Source organism: Petromyzon marinus, chromosome 35 (assembly GCF_048934315.1).
Source record: "Petromyzon marinus isolate PM22_M1 ecotype Great Lakes invasive population chromosome 35, UKy_Petmar_22M1.pri1.0, whole genome shotgun sequence".
Lineage (NCBI taxonomy): Eukaryota > Metazoa > Chordata > Hyperoartia > Petromyzontiformes > Petromyzontidae > Petromyzon > Petromyzon marinus.
Window position 1 is genome coordinate 9,885,558 of NC_133701.1, and position 22,652 is coordinate 9,908,209.

The following is a 22,652-nucleotide window of genomic DNA, read 5'->3' on the forward strand; positions in this document are numbered from 1 at the left end:
ACATCGGTAGGACATCTTCATTCATAAGATATTCAGAACATCTTGTGAATGTTAGTAAAGATATTAAACTTAATCCTAATGATATTTTGGTAAATTTTGATGTGATTTCTCTATTCACTAAGGTTCCAGTGAACGAATCGCTTAGATTACTTGATACACTAGTAAAAAATACAGGTTTACCAAAATATATTCCGAAACTTGCTGACCATTGTTTAAATAATACTTCTTATGGAGAGGGGATTTCTTTAAACAAAAGGAGCAGCAATGGGCTCTCCTTTATCTCCTGCTATAGCAAATCTGTACATGGAAAACTTTGAAATAAGAGCACTTGCCTCGAGTACATTAAAACCATCTTTTTGGTTTAGATATGTGGATGACACTTTGGTTGTCTGGCCACATGGTATAGATATACTTAATGATTTTATAAGTCATCTCAATGCACAAAACCCGGCCATCCAGTTCACCATGGAAATGTAGGTGAATAACACACTCCCGTTCCTAGATATTTTGCTTGGACATGGCCTAAACGGTGACATAACACACAACGTTTACAGAAAGCAAACGCACACTGATGCCTATCTGAATGCAGATTCACATCATCATCCAGCTCAGAAATCCTCTCTTATCAAGACGCTCATACATCGGGCTAAAACAGTGTCAGATTGTGAAAGTCTAGTGAGAGAGATCAAACACGTTAAAGAAGCATTACGACAGAATGGCTACAATAATACTCAAAATAACAGAGCACTGAATGCCAAATCACGATCGCAAAGCAACACTGCTGAAAGAGATCAGATTGTTAAAACAATTAAAATTCCATATTTCTCAGGAGCAACTGACAAATTAGCCCGTGTTTTGCAAAAACAAAACATTACAGTAAGATTTGATACAGTACACAAAATTAAAAAACTGGTATCTTGCACTAAAAACGAATTACCTAAATTATCAATAGGTGTATATTGGATTAATTGTTTGTGGCAGATGCTATATTTGACATACGGGATGTAATATCACCCTAAGACTAAAAGAACACCAAAGAAATATTAAATTATCTCAAACACAACTGTCGGCAGTGGCAGAACATGCTTGTCAACAAGTACACTCAATTGATTTGATAACGTTGAAGTGTTGTGTAAAACTAATTATTACTGGCAAAGACTAATTAGGGAATCCATTGAAATTGAGAGAAACAGAAATAACTTTAATCGCTCTGACAGTTACAGGCTAAGTGTGGCTTGGAAGCGTATTATTAAATAATACATATTACAATTCCTTATAGGGGAAACACATACTAATTAACGGATTACTAACGTAGCATATAATCACAACACACATTACAACTAATTACTAATCTACAACTCATTACTAATCATAACCATTGACTGATTACCAATCGATTACATAATTACAATACCCCCCCTCCGCCTCAAATCACTGCATCTGAATGAGTTAAATGATGACGTCACCCTGCTGCTCTATTTAAGACCGGGAGCAAGCGAGGGCTTTACCATTCTGGCGAATTGCCCGATGATGCTGGATGTAATTACCAGAGAAACGTCGTACTCAAACTGTAAATTATGTTGATTCACTCTTCAACACACCGGTGGGCTAAAGTAGTGAACTATTTGTCCTTTGTAAACGTGACACATTTTTTACTGTTTGGCCGTGTCGGGTGGTGGAGGGTTACGACACATTTATAAATAACGCGATCTAACCCAAAAACCTTTATTATGAATTGTTGTTGTTTGTGTTGCTGCTGTTATTGTTGTTGACATTGTTGTTATTGCTATCGCTACTGTTGACATTGATGGCAACTTTTCGGATCCCCTTGGGGGGGTTCGGCAAGGAGACATTTGGGGAGGCCACAGGGAAAGAGTGGTCGCAGTGGTCTCATCGCGATGTCATGCAGGCACAGATAACGGTCGGCCACGGTCTATATCCACTGCTGGATGAAAGTCTCCCTACACCGTCACCGTTCCTTACGTCTTACGATGCCATGACCCTTTACATTTTGCTCCGTCATCTCACCGCAGCACGTGGAGATGATCTCACCGCACCGCCAATGCCGTGATCATCCTCGAGGGTGGAGTCCCCCCCCCACACACACGCCCCTTAGGCTGACATTCTGTCACCAGGCTTGTCCATCGGACGTCATCCCCTCCTCGCCGTCAAGCGTTTAGCCCGATACGTGTGCTCCGCTGCTTAACGTCAGACAACGTGTCCAGCATTGTGGCCCTGACATCAACAACAACAACAAGTTACCTTACCACCCTCAAGGTGTACTTTGGGGGGACCGCAGCGGGGAGCGGGGTCGTAGGGGTCTCATCGGGATGTGACGAAGGCATGGATTAGGGTCTCGGCAGCGGCTTATCGTAGTCCACCACGGTCTATCCACTCACCGTGCTTTTGTTACTCAGGTGTCCAGTGATCAAGATGTTAAAGCTCGTCTCAATGGGTTCTCACTCCACTGTCAAGATGTCTGTTCATTGTCACCGCGACCCATTGTCACCGCGACCCATTGTCACCGCGACCCATTGTCACTGCGACCCATTGTCACCGTAACCCATTGTCACCGCGACCCATTGTCACCGCGACCCATTGTCACCACGATCCATTGTCACCGCGACCCATTGTCACCGCGACCCATTGTCACCGCGACCCATTGTCACCGCGACCCATTGTCACCGCGACCCATTGTCACCGCGACCCATTGTCACCGCGATCCATTGTCACCGCGACCCATTGTCACCGCGACCCATTGTCACCGCGACCCATTGTCACCGCGACCCATTGTCACCGTGACCCATTGTCACCGCGACCTAATTGTCACCGCGATCCATTGTCACCGTGATGCGTATCAGCAGTAGTTATGGGCGACATCACGGCCATCGAAACTAAATGATGATCATGATGGAAATTGCAACAACGAAAACTCACCACAATTGTCAATAACGCTGTGTCCCTTTAAAAGTTGACATGTGTATAACAGGCAATGTTTTGCACAGTGGCCCTCTTGCTATGAAGAAGGACCATTGCTAAATATTGAAAACGTAATAATATTAAGATAAAAATTGTAAAGCATTTCCTTATTTGCCCAGGAGAGCCACACGAATGATCAGGACTCACTTTCAGGAGGGTTCTTGCATTTGTTTTTTTACTTGTAAGATGTTTACAAGCATTCGACGAGTTGTATGTATTATTATCATATACGTGGGGAGAAAACCAGAGCACCCAGAGAAAACCCACGCAGTGCGAGGGGGCAGCGCTCGATTCCCGTACAGATGGAAACGTCCGTCAATGAGTCCACTCACTGCACCGCCTTCTGCGGAATACGTCACCTCCACGACAACATCTGTGCGTGGTCCACCAACCCTCGCTGCTGCTGCTGCTGTCTCCACAGTGCTGGGTTACAGGCAGCCCACGTGCTGCAGCGAAGTCACCACCGCTAATCGACTGTGATGTTTCAGGCATTGGTCCTTCTGCTATGAGGAAGGGCCATTGACCAATACGTCACCGATTATACTGTACGAGGGGGTGGGTGGCCAGCACCACGCCCGCCCGCCTTTGTCTCCCCAGTGGCGATGTTCACACACGGCACACCAGTTACTCGTTTGAGGCTGAGTCGACCTAGGGGAGGCCCAGGACCGGTTGAAAAAATCGTCACTTGTGGTAAACGTGAGCGGGAATCGAACTCGGGTCGCCGGGTTCGTAGCACGGCGTAGCGCTAACCGCTACACTACAATGCGTTACGCTTCCACACACACACAGGTTACACATACACAGATTACACACACACAGCGCGCTAACCACTACACTACAATGCGTTACTCTTCCACATTCGCGGGTCACGTGACAGATTTGACGTCACAGCTCACTTGCCGTGCAAAAAATAAATGCATTGAGCTCCCCCCCCCCCCCCAAAAAGTATTTTTATAATTTTTGCATAGTGTACAGTCTGGAAAGTACCCACATGGCAAATTTGCAGTTTGTTGCATGTCGGGAAGTACGCTAAACATTTTGAACAGACACACAATCACAACTTTGCGTTTTATATATATGGAGATATATTTTTTTTTAAGGCCACACAGTGCTATTGACGAATGTTCCGAGTTGTTGTTGTTGGTTAGTTCTGATCGTGCACCGCTGCCAACGCAGCACCATCAGCAAATACCGTGTACAGTAATCACCTAGTTGACACTGTCGATTCATTTGCAATATAACAGCAGCCACGCCGTTGTCATTGTCACCATCGTCATTGTTACCATCGTCATTGTTACCATCGTCATTGTCACCATCGTCATTGTCACCATCACCATCGTCATTGTCACCATCGTCATTGTTACCATCGTCATTGTCACCATCGTCATTGTCACCATCACCATCGTCATTGTCACCATCGTCATTGTCACCATCGTCATTGTCACTGTCGTCATTGTCACCATCGTCATTGTCACCATCGTCATTGTCACCATCACCATCGTCATTGTTACCATGCGTCATTGTCACCATCGTCATTGTCACCATCGTCATTGTCACCACCATCGTCATTGTCACCATCGTCATTGTCACCATCGTCATTGTCACCATCGTCATTGTTACCATCGTCAATGTCACCATCACCATCGTCATTGTCACCATCACCATCGTAATTGTCACCATCGTCATTGTCACCATCGTCATTGTCACCGTCATCATTGTCACCATCGTCATTGTCACCATCGTCATTGTCACCATCGTCATTGTCACCATCGTTATTGTCACCATCGTCATTGTCACCATCGTCATTGTCACCATCGTCATTGTCACCGTCATCATTGTCACCATCGTCATTGTCACCGTCATCATTGTCACCATCGTCATTGTCACCATCGTCATTGTTACCATCGTCATTGTCACCATCGTCATTGTCACCATCACCATTGTCACCATCGTCATTGTCACCATCGTCATTGTTACCATCGTCATTGTCACCATCGTCATTGTTACCATCACCATCGTCATTGTCACCATCGTCATTGTCACCATCGTCATTGTCACCATCGTCATTGTCACCGTCATCATTGTCACCATCACCATCGTCATTGTCACCATCGTCATTGTCGTCATCGTCATTGTCACCATCGTCATTGTCACCATCGTCATTGTTACCATTACCATCGTCATTGTCACCATCGTCATTGTCATCATCGTCATTGTCATCATCGTCATTGTCACCATCGTCATTGTCACCATCGTTATTGTCACCGTCACCATCGTCATTGTCACCATCGTCATTGTCACCATCACCATCGTCATTGTCACCATCACCATTGTCATTGTCACCATCGTCATTGTCACCATCGTTATTGTCACCGTCATCATTGTCACCATCGTCATTGTCAACACCATTGTCATTATCACCATCGTCATTGTCACCATCGTCATTGTCACCATCATCATTGTCACTGTCACCATCGTCATTGTCACCGTCATCATTGTCACCATCACCATCGTCATTGTCACCATCGTCATTGTCACCATCGTCATTGTCACCATCGTCATCGTTTTTCCATCTTCTTCTGCCATCGACGCGGTCCACTGTCGCCATCGCCCGCGCCGAGCGCGCTGCAACAACGATCGCCATCGCGATCGCGTCTCGTTGAGTCAAATCAAATCGACGCCACCGATGCCGACTCGCGCGAGGCCCGCCCACGCCTTGGTAGGCAGTGTTGTGTCTCCCGGCAAAGCGACGTGGAATGTTTCGTTCACAGTCGGCTGTGCCCCCCCCCCCCCAAAGAGAGCGCATCGCCGTCACAGCGCTGGTTTGAGCAGCGAAACGTCTACACTTTCCGAAAGGAAACGCTCGGAGTAACCGACATCGGCTCCTGCCACCGCGGCCCCCTTACATGCAGACGCCTGCTGCAGCGTCATCCACACAACACCTGCCCCCTGCCACGAACACAATGTGCGCGTGTCTGCATCATCCAGTCACAGCCCATCGCATACCGCCACGAGGGACAGCGAGACGGAAGATGCGACGGGAGGCACAGGCGGAGCGAGGGGTGTACGAGTGGAGACGTGTTTTTGTCTCCCGTGCCCAGACAACAACAATCACGATTGTGTGTTGCCTGTGCGGGGAGTTGGAGGCGCGGTGCTGAACGCCACCATCCCCCCCCTCCGAGATCGATCCCCGCTCGCGACAGACAAGGGTACGATATATCTGGCGCGGTTCTGGGTGTCCGCTAGGTCTACGCAGCCTCAAATGAGTACCAGATGCAAAAAAGGTCGGCATCGGGGAGACAAAGGCGGTCGGGCGTGGCAATTTGGCCAATCATTCCTTCTCGTGTGCCGTGCTGGTCCTTCATAGGTGCTCGCAAACAGCACGTGCCCCAACAGTCTGTTAAGGTTACACGGTGGTGATGGAGGGTGGGGTCATTGTGTGGTGAGAGAGAGAATGTGCACGTATATTGAGCAAACGCACGTGAGTGTTTGTGTGTGATGGGGAGCGGTAGTGTAGCGGTTAGCGCGCTGCGCTACGAACCCGGCGACCCCAGTTAGATTTACATTCACGGCAAAACCAGTGACGATTATCTGAACCGGTCCTGGGCCTCCCTTAGGTCGACTCAGCCTCAAATGAGTACCTGGTGCGATGTGTAAAAACATCGCCACTGTGGACACAAAGGCGGCCGGGCGTGGTGTTGGCCACCCTCTCCCTCGTGTGCCGTGCCGACCTTCATAGGTGCTCGCTAACAGCACGTGCCCCAACAGTCTGTTCAGGCCAAACGAGGCATCTTCGTGTGTGCATGTGGAAAGCGGTTAGCACGATGCACTCTGAACCCGGCCGATCTGGTTGCAGTAAAAACAATATCGCTCTGAGTTTTTTTTCCGCGGAGAAAACGATCATAACTGACCTGGTCTTGTCTCGGCTGGCTGTGAGAGGATTCTACTTCACAATCGTCCCACGATTCTCGTTCGATTCGTTCCATCGCTTTCGTAGCCCAACTCTTAAAATCCGTCTTCTCCCAAGAAGCTCCCCCCGCTACACGCAAGTTCTCCTGCGATCACGGCTACGCTGGCGTCCCAGATGTTATCTCCCTCGCCCGTTATGCAGGAGGTAGTGGGTTCGCTCTCACGCCTGTTGTGTCTCTCTCTTTCCCAGTGGTCGCGTGAATTTTTCTCCGGGTCCTCCGTTTCTTTTTTCTACTTCTCCTTGCCGCCTCCGCATTTAGAATCAACATCACGCGTTTGGATTATCCGGCTGCTAGAAATGTCCACGCGGTTCGCTACTTCGTCGGGGCTATCGTTTGTGACCAGGTCGCCTCTGTAAAAAAAAAAGAGCTATACAGCTCAGTGGGCCTCACCTGGTAAAATGAGAAAAAAAATGGTTTAGAGCTTCGTTTTACTGCTCGAAGGATCGTGAACCACCCCCTCACCCCCCTTTGACGCCAACAGCCCCGCACGTGTCCGGTAATCTTTCCCCCCGCGTCTCGTTCTGTGCAACAAGTCGGGCGTTCGCCCGGAATCAGTGCAGCGGCACAGCCCTGGAACACGACCGGATCCGGTTGGCGACCCGGCGCGCACCACGACACCGCGACAACTACAATCTCCGTCACCGCCGCCGCCGCTCCAAACCTCTCCGGGCCAAGTGACACACTCGCTCAGGCCCCCCTGAGATGAGCGAAGAGCAAACCGTAGTGGTGAGTGTAGAGCAAGCCTAGAGGTGAGCGTAGAGCAACCGTAGTGGTGAACGTAGAGCAACCGTAGTGGTGAGTGTAGAGCAACCGTAGAGGTGAGCGTAGAGCAACCGTAGTGGTGAGTGTAGAGCAACCGTAGTGGTGAGTGTAGAGCAATCGTAGTGGTGAGCGTAGAGCAACCGTAGTGGTGAGTGTAGAGCAATCGTAGTGGTGAGCGTAGAGCAACCGTAGTGGTGAGTGTAGAGCAACCATAGTGGTGAGTGTAGAGCAAGCCTAGAGGTGAGTGTAGAGCAACCGTAGTGGTGAGTGTAGAGCAACCGTAGAGGTGAGCGTAGAGCAACCGTAGTGGTGAGTGTAGAGCAACCGTAGTGGTGAGTGTAGAGCAATCGTAGTGGTGAGCGTAGAGCAACCGTAGTGGTGAGTGTAGAGCAATCGTAGTGGTGAGCGTAGAGCAACCGTAGTGGTGAGTGTAGAGCAACCATAGTGGTGAGTGTAGAGCAAGCCTAGAGGTGAGTGTAGAGCAACCATAGTGGTGAGTGTAGAGCAAGCCTAGAGGTGAGCGTAGAGCAACCGTAGTGGTGAGCGTAGAGCAATCGTAGAGGTGAGCGTAGCGCAACCGTAGAGGTGAGTGTAGAGCAACCATAGTGGTGAGTGTAGAGCAATCGTAGTGAGGAGTGTAGAGCAATCGTAGTGGTGAGTGTAGAGCAATCGTAGTGGTGAGTGTAGAGCAACCATAGCGGTGAGCATAGAGCAATCGTAGTGGTGAGTGTAGAGCAACCGTAGCGGTGAGCGCAGAGGTGAGCAGAGAGATAACGTTGTTGTTGTCGTTGTTGTTGCCGTTGTTGTCTTTGTTGTTGTCGCCGTTGTGGCGTTGCTGGGTGCGATGCCGGACGCTTCACTCCACGTGCCGGGAGCTTCTTCAGGGATTAAATTGAAGGTTGCTCTGGAATTCAGTGTGTCGTAACAACCCTCCTCCGCCCGACGCAGAACAACTGACAACGTTGGTCACGTGATGGAACGAACGTGCGTGGATCGCTCTCGGGCAGGAGTCGGCAAAAACCTGCGGCTCCCGGAGCCACGTGCGACTCTTCAAAGACCTTTTTGTCACGTTATCGATTGAGGACCACCGTCTCGTATTCACCGCAGTGCATTGCACCTCTTGAACATTTGAGGATTTATTTTCTCCACAATAGACGTTTTTTTTGTAATTTAGATCGCGTAAATATAAATGTACCGTTAACACGGCCAATCAGTAAGGTTTGTCACGTAAACAGAACGTGGCCAATTCGTTACTAGTGTAGTGGAGTAACACGCGCATAAGGGGAAAATGGCAAAGACGCGCGAGTGATGGACAGTGGGGTCATGTCGGGCCGGCCAGGTGCTGCAGCAGGGAATGGTGAGGTAATGATGGGCCAATTAAGCTGGAGAGCGATGGACGGCTGTGATTGGCTGGGGTTGTTGTCAAGGGCAAGGTGGCGCCGGAATGTCTGGGAATAGAGGAGGCAGGCAACAGGTGCAGGAGGACGCGGGGCGTCGGGGGGCACGTGGCTAATTAATTGGTGAGTAATGAGACCGGGGATATAAGGGGGAGACAGGAAGACAGAGGAGTTGTGATTAGGGCCGGAACGACGCAGGTGGGAGAGAACGGGTAGAAGACATAGGAGACGGAGCAGCCAGCAGTGGAGAGAGACAAGCAGAGACAAGCGGAGACAAGCAGAGACAAGCAGAGACAAGCAGAGACGAGCAGAGATAAGCAGAGACGAGATACAAAGAGAGAGTACAGAGGGAAGCGGAGACACAGAGAGAGACAGGGAGAGATAGACGGAGAAAGACAGAGAGAGACAAGGACGGCGAGTGAGACAGAGGGAGATAAGCGGGGTGAGACAGAGAGAGACAGAGAGACGGAGAAAGAGTACAGAGGGAAGCGGAGACACAGAGAGAGACAGGGGGAGATAGACGGAGTGAGACGGAGAGAGACAGAGATGGCAAGTGAGACAGAGAGAGACAGGGAGAGATAACCAGAGTGAGACGTAGTGAGACAGAGAGAGACGGAGAATGTGAGAGATGGAGAGAGACGGAGACAGCGAGAGATGGAGAGAGACAGAGACATCGAGTGACGGAGAGAGAGACAGAGACAGCGAGTGACGGAGAGAGACAGGGAGAGATAACCAGAGTGAGACGTAGAGAGACGGAGAGGGACGGAGACAGCGAGAGACGGAGAGAGGGACAGAGACAGAGACAGCGAGCGATGTAGGGAGACAGAGAAAGACGGGAGGAAGCGGAGCGAGCGAGATGGGCAGAGCGCGGCGAGCGAGCCGTGGCAATCAGAGAAACTGTGGAGTTATCGACGGAATGTGGAGAGTTGTAAATAAAGTGGTGTCCGAGAAAAGAACAAAGTTGGCTGAGTGAAGTCTACCACTACACTAGTACAACACAACGGTGGGTCGGAGAGCAAATCCACAACATTTACCATACGAGTACGACGTTTCGCCAGTAATTACAACCAGCTTCATCAGGCAGACAGCCAGAGTTGTGGAGAAATCCTCCTGCTTCGGTCTTAAATAGCGGGATAAATGTGATGTCGTCACTTGTGAGCCAAATCAGGTGTATGTCTACGTGCCTGTCTCTACACCATCGTTCTGCCTACCAATCTATTGTTTACTATATATATTTTTAGATATTGCGCTACGAAAGATAGCAGTTGGCTATCTCAGTCAGCGCCATCAGTGTTAGACAGCTCGTGTTGTGTACAGGCTAGGCTGAGCTCCTGTGGAGAGTGTGTGGACGAGACCGTGGAAGTTGTAAATGAAGAAGGTGCCTCCTAGAAGCTCTGTCTCTGAATAGATGCGTAAAAAAAATGCGGCATGCAAAAAATGCCTACTTTTCCTCCACTCTCCTGGAATCGCATGGAAATGCCAGGATTTTCTGGAAAAAAATCAAATGTATCGAAAAGGCATCCAAAACAGACAATCTGCCCGTTGAGCTCAACCGAAATGGGGAATATTTTTCAGATCCCAAAAAAAGTTGACAATTTTAACCTTCATTTTTCTGAAGCTGGTAATCTTTTTGATAATGTATTGGGAATCACCCCTGCTCATGCAAATTTCTACACCCCTGTCCAAACATTAAACGAATTTAGTTTCCAGCCAATCCACGAAAGTAATGTTCTGAAACAACTGTACTACCTCAAATGGTCCTCCTCTACCAGAGCAGATAGTATTCCCGTCTTTGCTCTACTAACTAATATACAAACCTATAGCCCATATTTTCAACCTGTCCATCAAAGAAGCATCAGTTCCTTTTGAATGGAAACATTCCTATGTCCGTCCACTTCACAAAGGGGGCCCTAAAGATGATCCAGATAACTACCGACCTATCTCAATTTTATCCCCGTTGATGAAAATTTTTGAAAAATTATTGAACTACCAAATTAGCAGTTTACTGTCCACCAACAATCTACTGCATCTAAAACAATCTGGGTTTCGAAAAAAATACAGCACCACATCTGCTGCATTAGACTCTCTGAATCACATTTACAGTAGCCTTGATAATGAGCAGTACTGTGCCTGTCTTTTTCTAGACCTGTCCAAAGCTTTTGATACAGTAGACCACAACAAACTGCTTAGTAAACTAAGTTGCCTCGGTTTTTCCGAAAACTCAGTAAAATGGTTACAAAATTACCTCTTTTCTCGCACCCAAACTGTATTCACAGATGGTTGGAGGTCAAACAGTGTTAAGATAACAAAAGGGGTTCCACAGGGTCCCATCCTCGGCCCCTTTTTGTTCTCTCTTTATGTCAATGACTTGGGCACTGACCTGGATCATTCCAGGGTAAATCTTTTTGCAGATGACACGATACTGATTACTGCTGGCCGCTCTCCATATGACGTGATTGCTAAGCTACAGGGTGATTTCAACAAACTACAACATCAGCTGGTTGCTCTTAAACTAGTCCTGAATACCTCCAAAACCAAGGTGCTATGCTTCCCACCAGGACTAAAGCAGGAAGTTATTTTTCCCCAATTACTTTCCTTAAATAATTATCAAATAGAGCAAGTCAAGATCTGTAAGTATATTGGGGTCATCCTGGATTCAAAACTGAATTTTGAAGATCACATTGATTATATTGGTAAAAAGACAAAAATAAAAATTGTTTTTCTGTATCGACACAAGCACTGCTTCCCCCCTATGTTCCGTTTGGAATTGATAAAAGCTACCATACTGCCTCTACTTGATTACTGTGACATTGTGTATAAATCAGCCCCAAGTACTGTACTGAAGAAGCTTGAGTCCATCTATCACTCGGCCTTAAGATTTACATTGAACTGCCCATATAGGACTCACCACTGTGATCTCTACATTGGGTCAAACTTAACATCTCTTAATGTTCGACGGCTTGTGTACCAGACCTTATTTATTCACGATGTACTTACAAAAAATCCGCAGACTACCTGCTGGATCTCCTCTCTGTTTCAAAGAACAAATTTGACCTCAGGTCTTCGCTCATTTACCAGCTTCACATTCCCTATTACCGTACAAACACTGGAGGAAGGGCCTTTGCTATTGATACCCCCAGGGTCTGGAATGCTATTGCCAATAAACTGCAACTTGAATCACTACCAATGAGATCTTCTCTCAAAACTGCTCTAGAGGAGTTGTACACCCCTAGCTGCCACTACTATTCATTGGCGTAAAATAAAATAAAATGGTTTGCTCCGGATGACGCTGCAAAGTATTATCTGTATTTTGATTTAGCGTGCTGATCTTAAAGGTGCATTGAAAAATTTGATACTCCGACTGATGCTTTTGTTGTTGTGGAGTAACTCATGCAACCAGCTATGGCTCTAGGACAGTGGTTCTTAACCTTGTTGGAGGTACCGAACCCCACCAGTTTCATATGCGCATTCACCGAACCCCTCTTTAGTGAAAAATAAAATGTGATTTTTTTCAAATTCAAGACATAGATATGTTTTTTACTGGTACACAAAATGAGCCGTGCATGAACATTACCTTGTTCAAAGAATAAAACCAACACAATGCATAAACTCACAACAAATTACATACCTGGAAATCAATGTGACTTCTGCTGTTGCCTTTGAGAGATCAGTTCAGATATGCGTGGCTTCACCTTGGCAAGTGCCACTCTCATGTCATTTTCACAGCAAAGTCTGTTCCTTTTCTTCGTTTTTATGTCCAGCATCCTCGAAAAGGATTGCTCACAAAGATATGTTGTAACAAATGGTATAAAAAAAATCCAGGGCTTTCTTAGCAATAACTGGATACTTGTTCATTTGTCGACACCAAAACGTTCAGAGCGTTGTTGTTCTGAAGAGTTGCTGTTGAACCTGGCTCTGCTGAATTTCAATGATTTCGTCGAGGAATTCATCATTGACATCTGCTGTTTCAACAGCAAACGTGAACGGCTGTCTCACCCATGCTGGATATGACTCTCTTGTAGGGAAATATCCGTCGAGAGACTTTGCAAGCTCATCTAAGTGCGTGGCAATTGTTTGCTTCAGTTCCGTGGATACAGAAATATCTCCGATTCCAGACACATCTTCGATCTTACTTGCACAGTCGTCCAGAAGTGGGAAGTTTGCGAAGTTATTGTTCTCTGTTCGTCGTTTCCATAACGGTAGCTTTTTTTGAAAAGCCTTCAGGTGTTCTTCCGCTTCCATGATATTGACTCCACCACCCTGCATCTGCTGATTGAGATGATTGAGAGCTGCGAATATATCAGCCATGTACGCTAAAATGAGAATGAACTCAGGATTTTTGAAGCAATCTGCATGGCAGTGTTGGTGCTCTTGCAAAAACAGGGCTAATTCCAGCACCTGTCCCCGGGATAACCACCGAATATTAGAATGGAGCAGAAGTACCTCAAATTCAGAGCCCATTTCTTTACACAGCTCACTGAAGATGCGGTGCTTCAGAGCACTTTTTCGCACATAGTTCACACATTCCACCACAGTTTTTAATACTTCTGCCATTTTTGGAGGTAAGGTTTTTGTTGCCAACGCATGCCTGTGCAGAATACAATGCGTCACAATGATGTGTGGTGCATCGGCCTTTACTAGCGCACCAAAACCAGACTTTCTTCCCAGCATGACTGGAGCTCCGTCCGTACAAACTGCAGAAACCATATCCCATGAAAGATTGTTGTCTCTGAAGAAGTCATCCACAAGCTTCACATCGGCTGCCTTCGTTGTTGTAAGAGGCTTACAAAATAAAAACTCTTCTTTTATCATGTCGTCTTTCACATAGCGTACAAAAACAGCAAGCTGGCTTAGATCAGAAACGTCTGTGGTTTCGTCGAGTTGAAGGCTGAATTTTGCCGGGCTTGAAATCAGATCCGCGACTACTTGAGCCAAGATGTCTTTACTCATGTCTTCTATTCTGTCACTGACGGTGTCATTTGAAAGGGGAATTTGGGATAATTTACCTTCGGCCGCTGTTCCGAGCATCAGATTCGCCATCTTTAATGCAGCTGGTTTCACAAGTGTTTCACCAATGGTGTGTGGCTTGCCCTGCTTTGCGATCAGGTAAGCAACTTTGTACGATGCTGTCAGGATCGGTTTGTTAACAGGTACAAATCCAAGAGCAGGCAGAGTGGCCCTTTCATCGAATCTGGCTCTCTTCACCCTGAATTCAGCAAGTGTTGTGTTCTTGTATTCCCCGTCTCCATGCAGCTTCAAGAAGTGTTCCTTTAGTTTTGCCGGTGCAAGACTAGAGTTGCTCAACTTGGCGTTGCAAATCATGCAGATAGGACGCTCACTCCCATCACGTTCCGTGATACATGAGAATCCATGTTGTACATATTCGTCCGACCACTTTCTTCTTTTGCCCGACATAGTTAGTATGGATAAAATATTAAAGAAATCACACGACGTACGACAACAACAGTCACACGTTGACTACTGAGTACGCACTAAATTCCCCGCAGCGCTGATTGGCCAAGCAGTGTAGCATGATCATCTGCAGCCAGTGATGGCCAAGCGGGCCGTGTGTGTCATCACAAATTTACACAATAATTCAAGTGTGTCCGGACCTCCGTGGCGGGGGCTCTGCCGAACCCCTGAGATCGACTCACCGAACCCCTGGGGTTCGATCGAACCCAGGTTAAGAACCACTGCTCTAGGATTTGGTGTTACATGTTATTTATGTAGTTTGATGTAAAAATTCGGTCAGAGTCCCTATGATCACTGTTACGTTGCAATTATGGCTTTATTTTTTGGTGATTTCGAAAAGTTTTTTGGTTTGGACATGTTTGTTTTGTTGTAGTACGGAGTTAGACTGATGGCCTTAATCTAAGTTGTCTCATGGTTGTTGTTGTTGCTTGACTTGCATCCCACTGGGATTTTTTGCACACAGCGTTGGTGTACGGTGCTTTTTTCAGAAACATTTTTGCTGGTTTTTTTCCATGGATTTTCTGTTTGCACAGTCACACATAGTCACTTTAAGATGTTTTCTTGTTCATGTTTTTGTTTGTTTGTTTGTTGTGGTTGCACCCAATTCAAGAGCCGAATGGCTCACAGGGCTATACCAAAATAAAGAAACTGAACTGAATTGAACTGAACTACACGTGCACTGTTTTGTTCAGCTGGGCGATCCTCCGCGAAATGTTAATGAGGCAGCCTCGTGCTGGGAGTGTGTGTGTGTGAGTGTTTGTGTGTGAGTGTTTGTGTGAGTAAGTGAGTGTGAGTGTTTGTGTGTGAGTGAGTGTTTGTGGAGACCTACATCTCTGCTTTATTGACCTGGTCAAGGCCTATGATACCATCAGTAGGCCTGGGCTCTGGGTTGTTCTTCGTGCTTTTGGAGTACCTGACCCTCTGCTCACGATCATTAAGGACCTTCATGATGGTGAGCAGGCCCGGGTAAAACTACGTGGCCGGGAGTCAGAGCCATTCCCTGTACACCTTGGGGTGCGACAGGGATGTCCTCTGGCTCCCACATTATTTAATATCTATTTTGACCACGTAGTTCGTGAAGCCTTCAATAGCTGTACCGGGGGAATCTCCATATGGTACAGATATAATGGGAGGCTGATCGACGCCCGGGTGCGGTAAAGGGATGGCTCCCTATTGCTCAACCACGTTATGTATGCTGATGATTTGGTAATGGCTGCTCATTCAGAGGAGGAGTTGGAGACGCTGCTGCTGAGACTGGAGCGTGCCACTAAGAGGTGGGGCCTTACCATCAGCCCCACCAAAACTAAGCACCTGCCTGGGTATTTTGAACCATCGGACACTCCACCCCCACAACTCCCAATCGGTGATGGGGCATTTGTGGAGCGAGTAGAGAGTTTCCCATACCTGGGCAGTGTGCTTATGACTGGCGTAACGCTGTGTGGAAGCTACCTGGTCTGTCGCTCCGCACTAAGCTTCAGGTCTTCTCGGCCACGGTCATTCCCTCCCTTCTCTACGCTTGCGAAACGTGGACCCCCCTAATGGAACATCTTCGCCGGTTAGAAACATTTAGGCTGGCCTGCCTACGATCCATCCTGGGTTTAACCAGACTGGATTGTGTGAGGAGCTCACAAATCCTTGAAAGATCTGGGCAAGGTCCCATCGGTGAGCTCCTCCGGCGGGCAAGGCTGCGATGGCTGGGTCATGTAGCCCACATGCCCAGCCACCGCATGCCGAAACAGCTTTTGTTCGGCCGGATTGAGGGGGCTAAGCGGGCGCGGCACGGGCTAGAGAAGAGATGGAGTGATGTGGTACAGGAGGACGTGGAGCTGAGTGGACTTGCCGATGACTGGTACCAGCGGTGTCAAGATCGGCCTCCTTGGAGGAGGCTCTTGAAGGATGCTACTGGGCAGTTGGAGGCAGTCGCCCTCCAACAACAACGGAGGGCGGAGGAGCGACGCTCAGAACAACGAGCGGAGCGCCGGGTGGCTAAAGCACAGCAGGTTGGCACAGTAGGGGGCACAGGTGGTGCATCAGCCAGTCATCGCAGTCAGTCGACCCGTGACACCTGGGTCTGCCCCGTGACCTCCTGCCAGCGGGCGTTCGACACTTCACGTGGCCTCAGGGTGCACATAGCCTGGCACAAGCGTCGTGGTGACGTCACCGCCACTTAGTGGCGAATGGCGGTTGTTGTTGTTGAATGTGTTTGTGTGTGAGAGAGTGTGCGTGAATGAGTGTTTGTGCATCTATTTGTGTGTGTGAGTGTATGTTTGTGTGAGTGTGTGTGATAGTGTGGGGAGCGGTAGTGTAGTGGTTAGCGGTCTGCGCTACAAACCCGGCCCCCCGGGTTCGATTCCTGCTCACAGCCAACACCAGTGACCATTATCTGAACCAGTCCTGGGCCTCCGCTAGGTCGACTCAGCCTCAAGTGAGTACCTGGTGTGATGTGTGAGCATCGCCACTAGGGAGACAAAGGCGGCCGGGCGTGGTGTTGGCCACCCACCCCCTCGTGTGCCGTGCCGGCCTTCATAGGTGCTCGCTAACAGCACTTGCTCCTACAGTCTGTTAAGGCTATACGGGGGATCTTTTGTGAGTGAGCGTTTGTGCGTGTGAGAGTGAGTCTTTATGTGTGTGAGTGTTTGTGTGTGTGGGTGTTTGTGTGCGTGAGTGTATGTATGTGTGTGAGTGTTTGTGTGTGTGAGTGTTTGTGTGCGTGTGTGTTTGTGTGTGTGTGTGAGTGTTTACGTGTGTGAGTGTTTGTGTGCGTGAGTGTTTGTGTGAGTGTTTACGTGTGTGAGTGTTTGTGTGCCTGAGTGTTTGTGTGTGTGTTTACGTGTGTGAGTGTTTGTGTGCGTGAGTGTTTGTGTATGTATGTGTGTGAGTGTTTGTGTGTGTGAGTGTGTGAGTGTTCGTGTGCGTGAGTGTTTGTGTGTGTGTGTTTGTGTGTGTGTTTGTGTGTGTGTGTGAGTGTGTGAGTGTTTACGTGTGAGTGTTTGTGTGCGTGAGTGTTTGTGTGTGTATGTATGTGTGTGAGTGTGTGTGCGTGAGTGTTTGTGTGTGTATGTATGTGTGTGAGTGTTTGTGTGTGTGAGTGTGTGTGTGAGTGTTTACGTGTGTGAGTGTTTGTGTGCCTGAGTGTTTGTGTGTGTGAGTGTTTACGTGTGTGAGTGTGTGAGTGTTTACGTGTGTGAGTGTTTGTGTGCCTGAGTGTTTGTGAGTGTTTGTGTGTGTATGTATGTGAGTGTTTGTGTGTGTGAGTGTTTGTGTGTGTTTGTGTGTGAGTGTGTGCCTGAGTGTTTGTGTGAGTGAGTGTTTGTGTGTGTATGTATGTGTGTGAGTATTTGTGTGTGTGAGTGTTTACGTGTGTGAGTGTTTGTGTGCCTGAGTGTTTGTGTGTGTATGTACGTGTGTGAGTGTGTGTGAGTGTGTGTGTGAGTGTTTACGTGTGTGAGTGTGTGTGTGAGTGTTTGTGTGTGTGTTTGTGTGTGTGTGTGTTTATGTATGAGTGTTTGTGTGTGTGAGTGTGTGTGAGTGTTTGTGTGCCTGAGTGTTTGTGTGTGTATGTATGTGTGTGAGTGTTTGTGTGCCTGAGTGTTTGTGTGAGTGAGTGTTTGTGTGTGTGAGTGTTTACGTGTGTGAGTGTTTGTGTGCCTGAGTGTTTTGTGTGTACAGTTGTGGTCACTCGTTGCGCCCCTTCCGAATAGCAAGCCAGGACTCAAGGTAAGTGAAAATAAAAGTGTGTTTTTTCTACTTTATTTTATGTTTTACTTACTATACAGTATTTATGTACAGTGTTACATGCAAATGTACAATGCATCTTATTCATGAGTTGAACAATGCTTCCCTTTCGTTGAACATTCAGAACAATGACCGCATGTACATTTAAATACAATTCATTGTTCTGCTCCGACTTACGGAACCCTTCGACTTACGAACGCGGGTCGGGAACTCACGGTGCTCGTAAGTCGGGGACTGCCCGCAAACCTTCTGAGAACGAGTTTCAGGGAATTCGCAATAACCGGACGGGCCGTTTAACAAACGAGCCTTCCACTGCACGTTTCCTGAATCACATCAGACCGTGAAATTGTTTTTTTCCTCCCATATTTGTTCCTCTTCTTTGGACATTCGGTTGTAAATGCCAACGGCTCCGCACAGCCAAACAAAAACAGCTGTTCTATTCTCGCGAGTGACGACGATGATGATGATGGCAGCAGCAGCAGCAGACATGTTCAGGAGCTAAATGCGCAATGTCAGAGGTCCGCTGCTACCACTGGCCACTGTCGAGAGGGCTTTAGCAGAGAGAGTTCGTGTTGCTGTTCCTACTCCTTTGAAGGGGCGCAGACTACAGTGGGGGTTACTAATATGGTCCATAGTTTAGAGTTGCACGATTACAATCGCCCTACTGTGGCTTGTCTTTAATGTATCTGCGTGTCTTCGTGGGTCTCTACTTATCTCTATGGGTGTCTCTGTATCTCCATCAGTCCCTATATATCTCTATGAGTCGCTATGTACAGTGTCTCTACGGGTTTGTTATGTGGTCCATAGCTCGGGTTGCACGATTATAATCGCACCGCTGTTGCTTGTCTTTGATGTATCTACGTGTCTTCATGGGTCCCTATGTATAGCTATGTGTCTCTACGTACCTCTATGTATGTATATGTGTCTCTGAGTCTCTGTGTATCTCTATGAGTCGCTATGTACGGTATCTCTATGTGTCTCTTATATGGGCCATAGTTTGGGTTGTATGGCCATAACCTCACTACCTGTGGCTCGTCTTGAATGCATCTCTATAAGGTCTATGTATCCGTGCGTGTCTCTAACCAATCTCCACTAGTATATGCCTCGATGTATCTCCACGAGTCTCCGTGAATCTTTACGCATCTCTGTCTGCCAACTTGCCCAGCGCAGGGCTCAAAACTTTCAGCACATATCATGCACTCATTTATATTTTAACCAGAGGCACACCACACACACACAACACACGCAAAAAAAAAACCCGCACGCACGCAAAACCGCGAACGGCACACTCATGCGTTGACCAAGCAGCTGCCCCGACACGAATAACAACCAACACCGCGGCAGAAGATAAACACGAGGAAATGAAATCGAGCGGGCGGAGAACGTTAGGCGCTTACTTTCTTTGGCAGTGGGCAGCGAACATCATCCTCGTGCCCGTTTCCTCCGGCGACGACAGACAGCGCCGCGAACACGGTGGCAAATGCGCGACGCATCTTTACCCACGCCCGCCTTTGTGACGACGGTGATGATGATGATGACGACGACGAGGTTGTTGTTGACCGAAGACGACCACGATGATGAGATGAAGTCACCGCGAAGGCGCGTGCTATCGCACGCCGTGCCTCAATTCTGCTCGCACCAGTTGGATTCCCCGCTGTGGCATTTTTGAGAAAATGTAGGAATCGGGGGAGCAGGGTGGAGGGGTGGGGGGCCGCACTGGGGAGTTTTATAGCCGGGTGGGGGGACCTTGTGTGTGATGCGAGTGAGCGCTGTGTGAAGTTGCTGCCGGTCTGGTTAAACAGCCGTGTGTCTCTGTGTTGGGTCAGATACTCCACAGCCACGCCCCCACCCCATGAACACACGTGCACGCACGGACACACGCACACGTTCACGCACGGAACACACGGACACGTTCACACACGGACACACCCACACGTTCACGCACGGAACACACGCACACGTTCACGCACGGAACATACGCACACGTGCACGCACGGACACACGCACACGTTCACGCACAGACACACGCACACGTGCACGCACGGAACACACGCACACGTGCACGCACGGACACACGCACACGTTCACGCACGGAACACACGCACACGTGCACGCACGGAACATACGCACACGTGCATGCACGGACGCACGCGCGCTCAAGGCAACATACAGACCCACATTGACACCAGACACACATGTATGCATGCACACACACGCGCACACCCAGATACATACCCTTGCATACGTACGTAAGTTGAACTTCTTTCGCACCGTACGTAGACAACCGCACTCGTCGGATGTGCGGGGGGGGGGGGCGAGACAACAAACTAAGCATACAAATCTGTTCTAAAGAAATTAGTTTTCAATATAAGATTGTTTGAAAGTGCATAGCTCCAGTGGCGTTCTAATATTGGAAGGAAGAGCGTTCCAGACGGCCGCAGAAGCGCATCTGAAAGCGCGCGGTGCAGTGCCCGTCTTTTTATTACAGCAAACATACAAACCCAGATACATATACACAACGGACGCACACCCATACGCACACACATAGACCTAAAAACACATCTGCAAACACATACAAAAACAAATATCCCCGCATAGCCCTAACAGCCTTTTTGAGGCAAGTGCTGTTAGCGAGTAGCACGTACGAAGGCCGGCACGGCACACGAGGGGGTGGGTGGCCAGCAACCACGCCCGACCGCCTTTGTCCGAAAATAGCTGCACATGGACACAGACACACAGACACACAGACGCACAGACACACAGACACACAGACGCACAGACACACTCGAACGCGTACGCACACCAACAGATTCATCCAAACACCCTTTGGTACACAACACTGCAGTGCTCACAGACACATGCACGAGACAAAGATCTCCCATAAAGCCACAGGAGCTGTGGGCGCGCCAAGTGCTGTTCGCGAGCACCTATTAAGGCTGGATTTTACGGACAGATGCCGGGGTGATGGGGCTACCATCGTCAGTGCTGATATCCACACATCGTACCAGGTGCCGGTTTGAAGCTGAGTCAATATTGGTGAGACAATTGTAGATGGTACCACCGATATTAGCCCTGGCTGGGAATTCAATTCGGGTCGCTGGGTTCTAACACGCGTGCAAATAGACTGCTAGGGCATGCGCTGGTAGCGATCACGTACACAAAACAAAGACGAAGATCACCCGTATAGCCTTTAACATGCTTTTGGGAAAAGTGCTGTTAGCGAGCACCTATGAAGGATGGCACAGCAGACGAGGGCGTGGGTGGTCACTGACCACGCCCGGCTGCCTTTGTCTCCCCAGTGGTGATGTCTACACACTACACCAGGTACTCATTGAAGGCCGAGTAGACCTAGGGTAGACCCAGGACCGGTTCAAATAATCGTCACTGGTGTTGGCCGTGAGCGGGAATCGAACCCGGGTCGCCGGGTACGTAGCACAAGCGCGTTAACCACTTTAATACCGCTCCCCACAAGACAAAAGACAAAGATCCTCCGTATAGCCTTGACAGACTGTTGGGGCAAGTGCTGTCAGCGAGCACATTTGAAGGCCGGAACGGCACACGAGGGGGTGGGTGGCCAGCACCACGCCCGGTCGGCTTTGTCTCCCCAGTGGCGATGTTTACACACCGCACCAGTTACTCAGTTGAGGCTGAGTTGACACTACCGCTCCCGACCTACACACACACACACGTGCACGCACATACACGCGTAACCCACGCTATCCACATATTCCGCACGCAGTTTTCCACGCTGCCTCATCCACGAGACGTCAACACCCAAACTAAATTCACGTGCCACATCAGAGGGCTTGTATTTGTCTTTTACCTCCAGACAGACCCAGCGTACGCAGCTTTAATAGTCAAGGGAGTGGGTGGGTGGGTGGGGGTTATCCGATTGATACACTACGTGTTGTATAAGATGTCAGGCAAGGTGTTTTTTGTTTCCAATCTTTCTTACCGTTGGAGCAATCGCTGCGTTGAACTCACAACATTGATTGATTCCGTTAATGCAATGGTACCAGCGCCACGTTCGAATTTAACTTCTCAATGAAATTAAAGTAACTCTTGACTGCAGGAATTCATACTCTTTTGGGTCTTTCGGTTAAGTCACGTAGATAGAAAATCTTTTTTTTTTAAATCACCACGTACCGATCGCAACGCAAGCAATCGTTTTCACGTGAAAAAAAACAAAGTGAGAGAGCTGCTGAAACAGGAAGCACCCAAAGAAGAATGAAAGTAACACTTTACTCATTGGGTTTTTTTTGTTCGGTAAAGTCACGTATGTAGAAAATTATATTAAAATAAATTAACACTTGTTATTATTGCAGGGGGTTGTCGA

General features: G+C 48.3%; 1 protein-coding gene across 1 annotated transcript in view; it reads right to left on the reverse strand.

The window, feature by feature from the left end:
- The window catches only part of TRABD2B (TraB domain containing 2B), a 66,967-nt gene extending 46,765 nt beyond the window's left edge, over positions 1 to 20,202 (reverse strand). The window contains exon 1 of the mRNA XM_032966245.2: positions 19,714 to 20,202. Within this exon, the coding sequence (XP_032822136.1) occupies positions 19,714 to 19,809 (96 nt within the window). The 5' untranslated portion in view covers positions 19,810 to 20,202. The remainder of the gene's footprint in view (positions 1 to 19,713) is intronic.
- Positions 20,203 to 22,652: the final 2,450 nt, after the last annotated feature.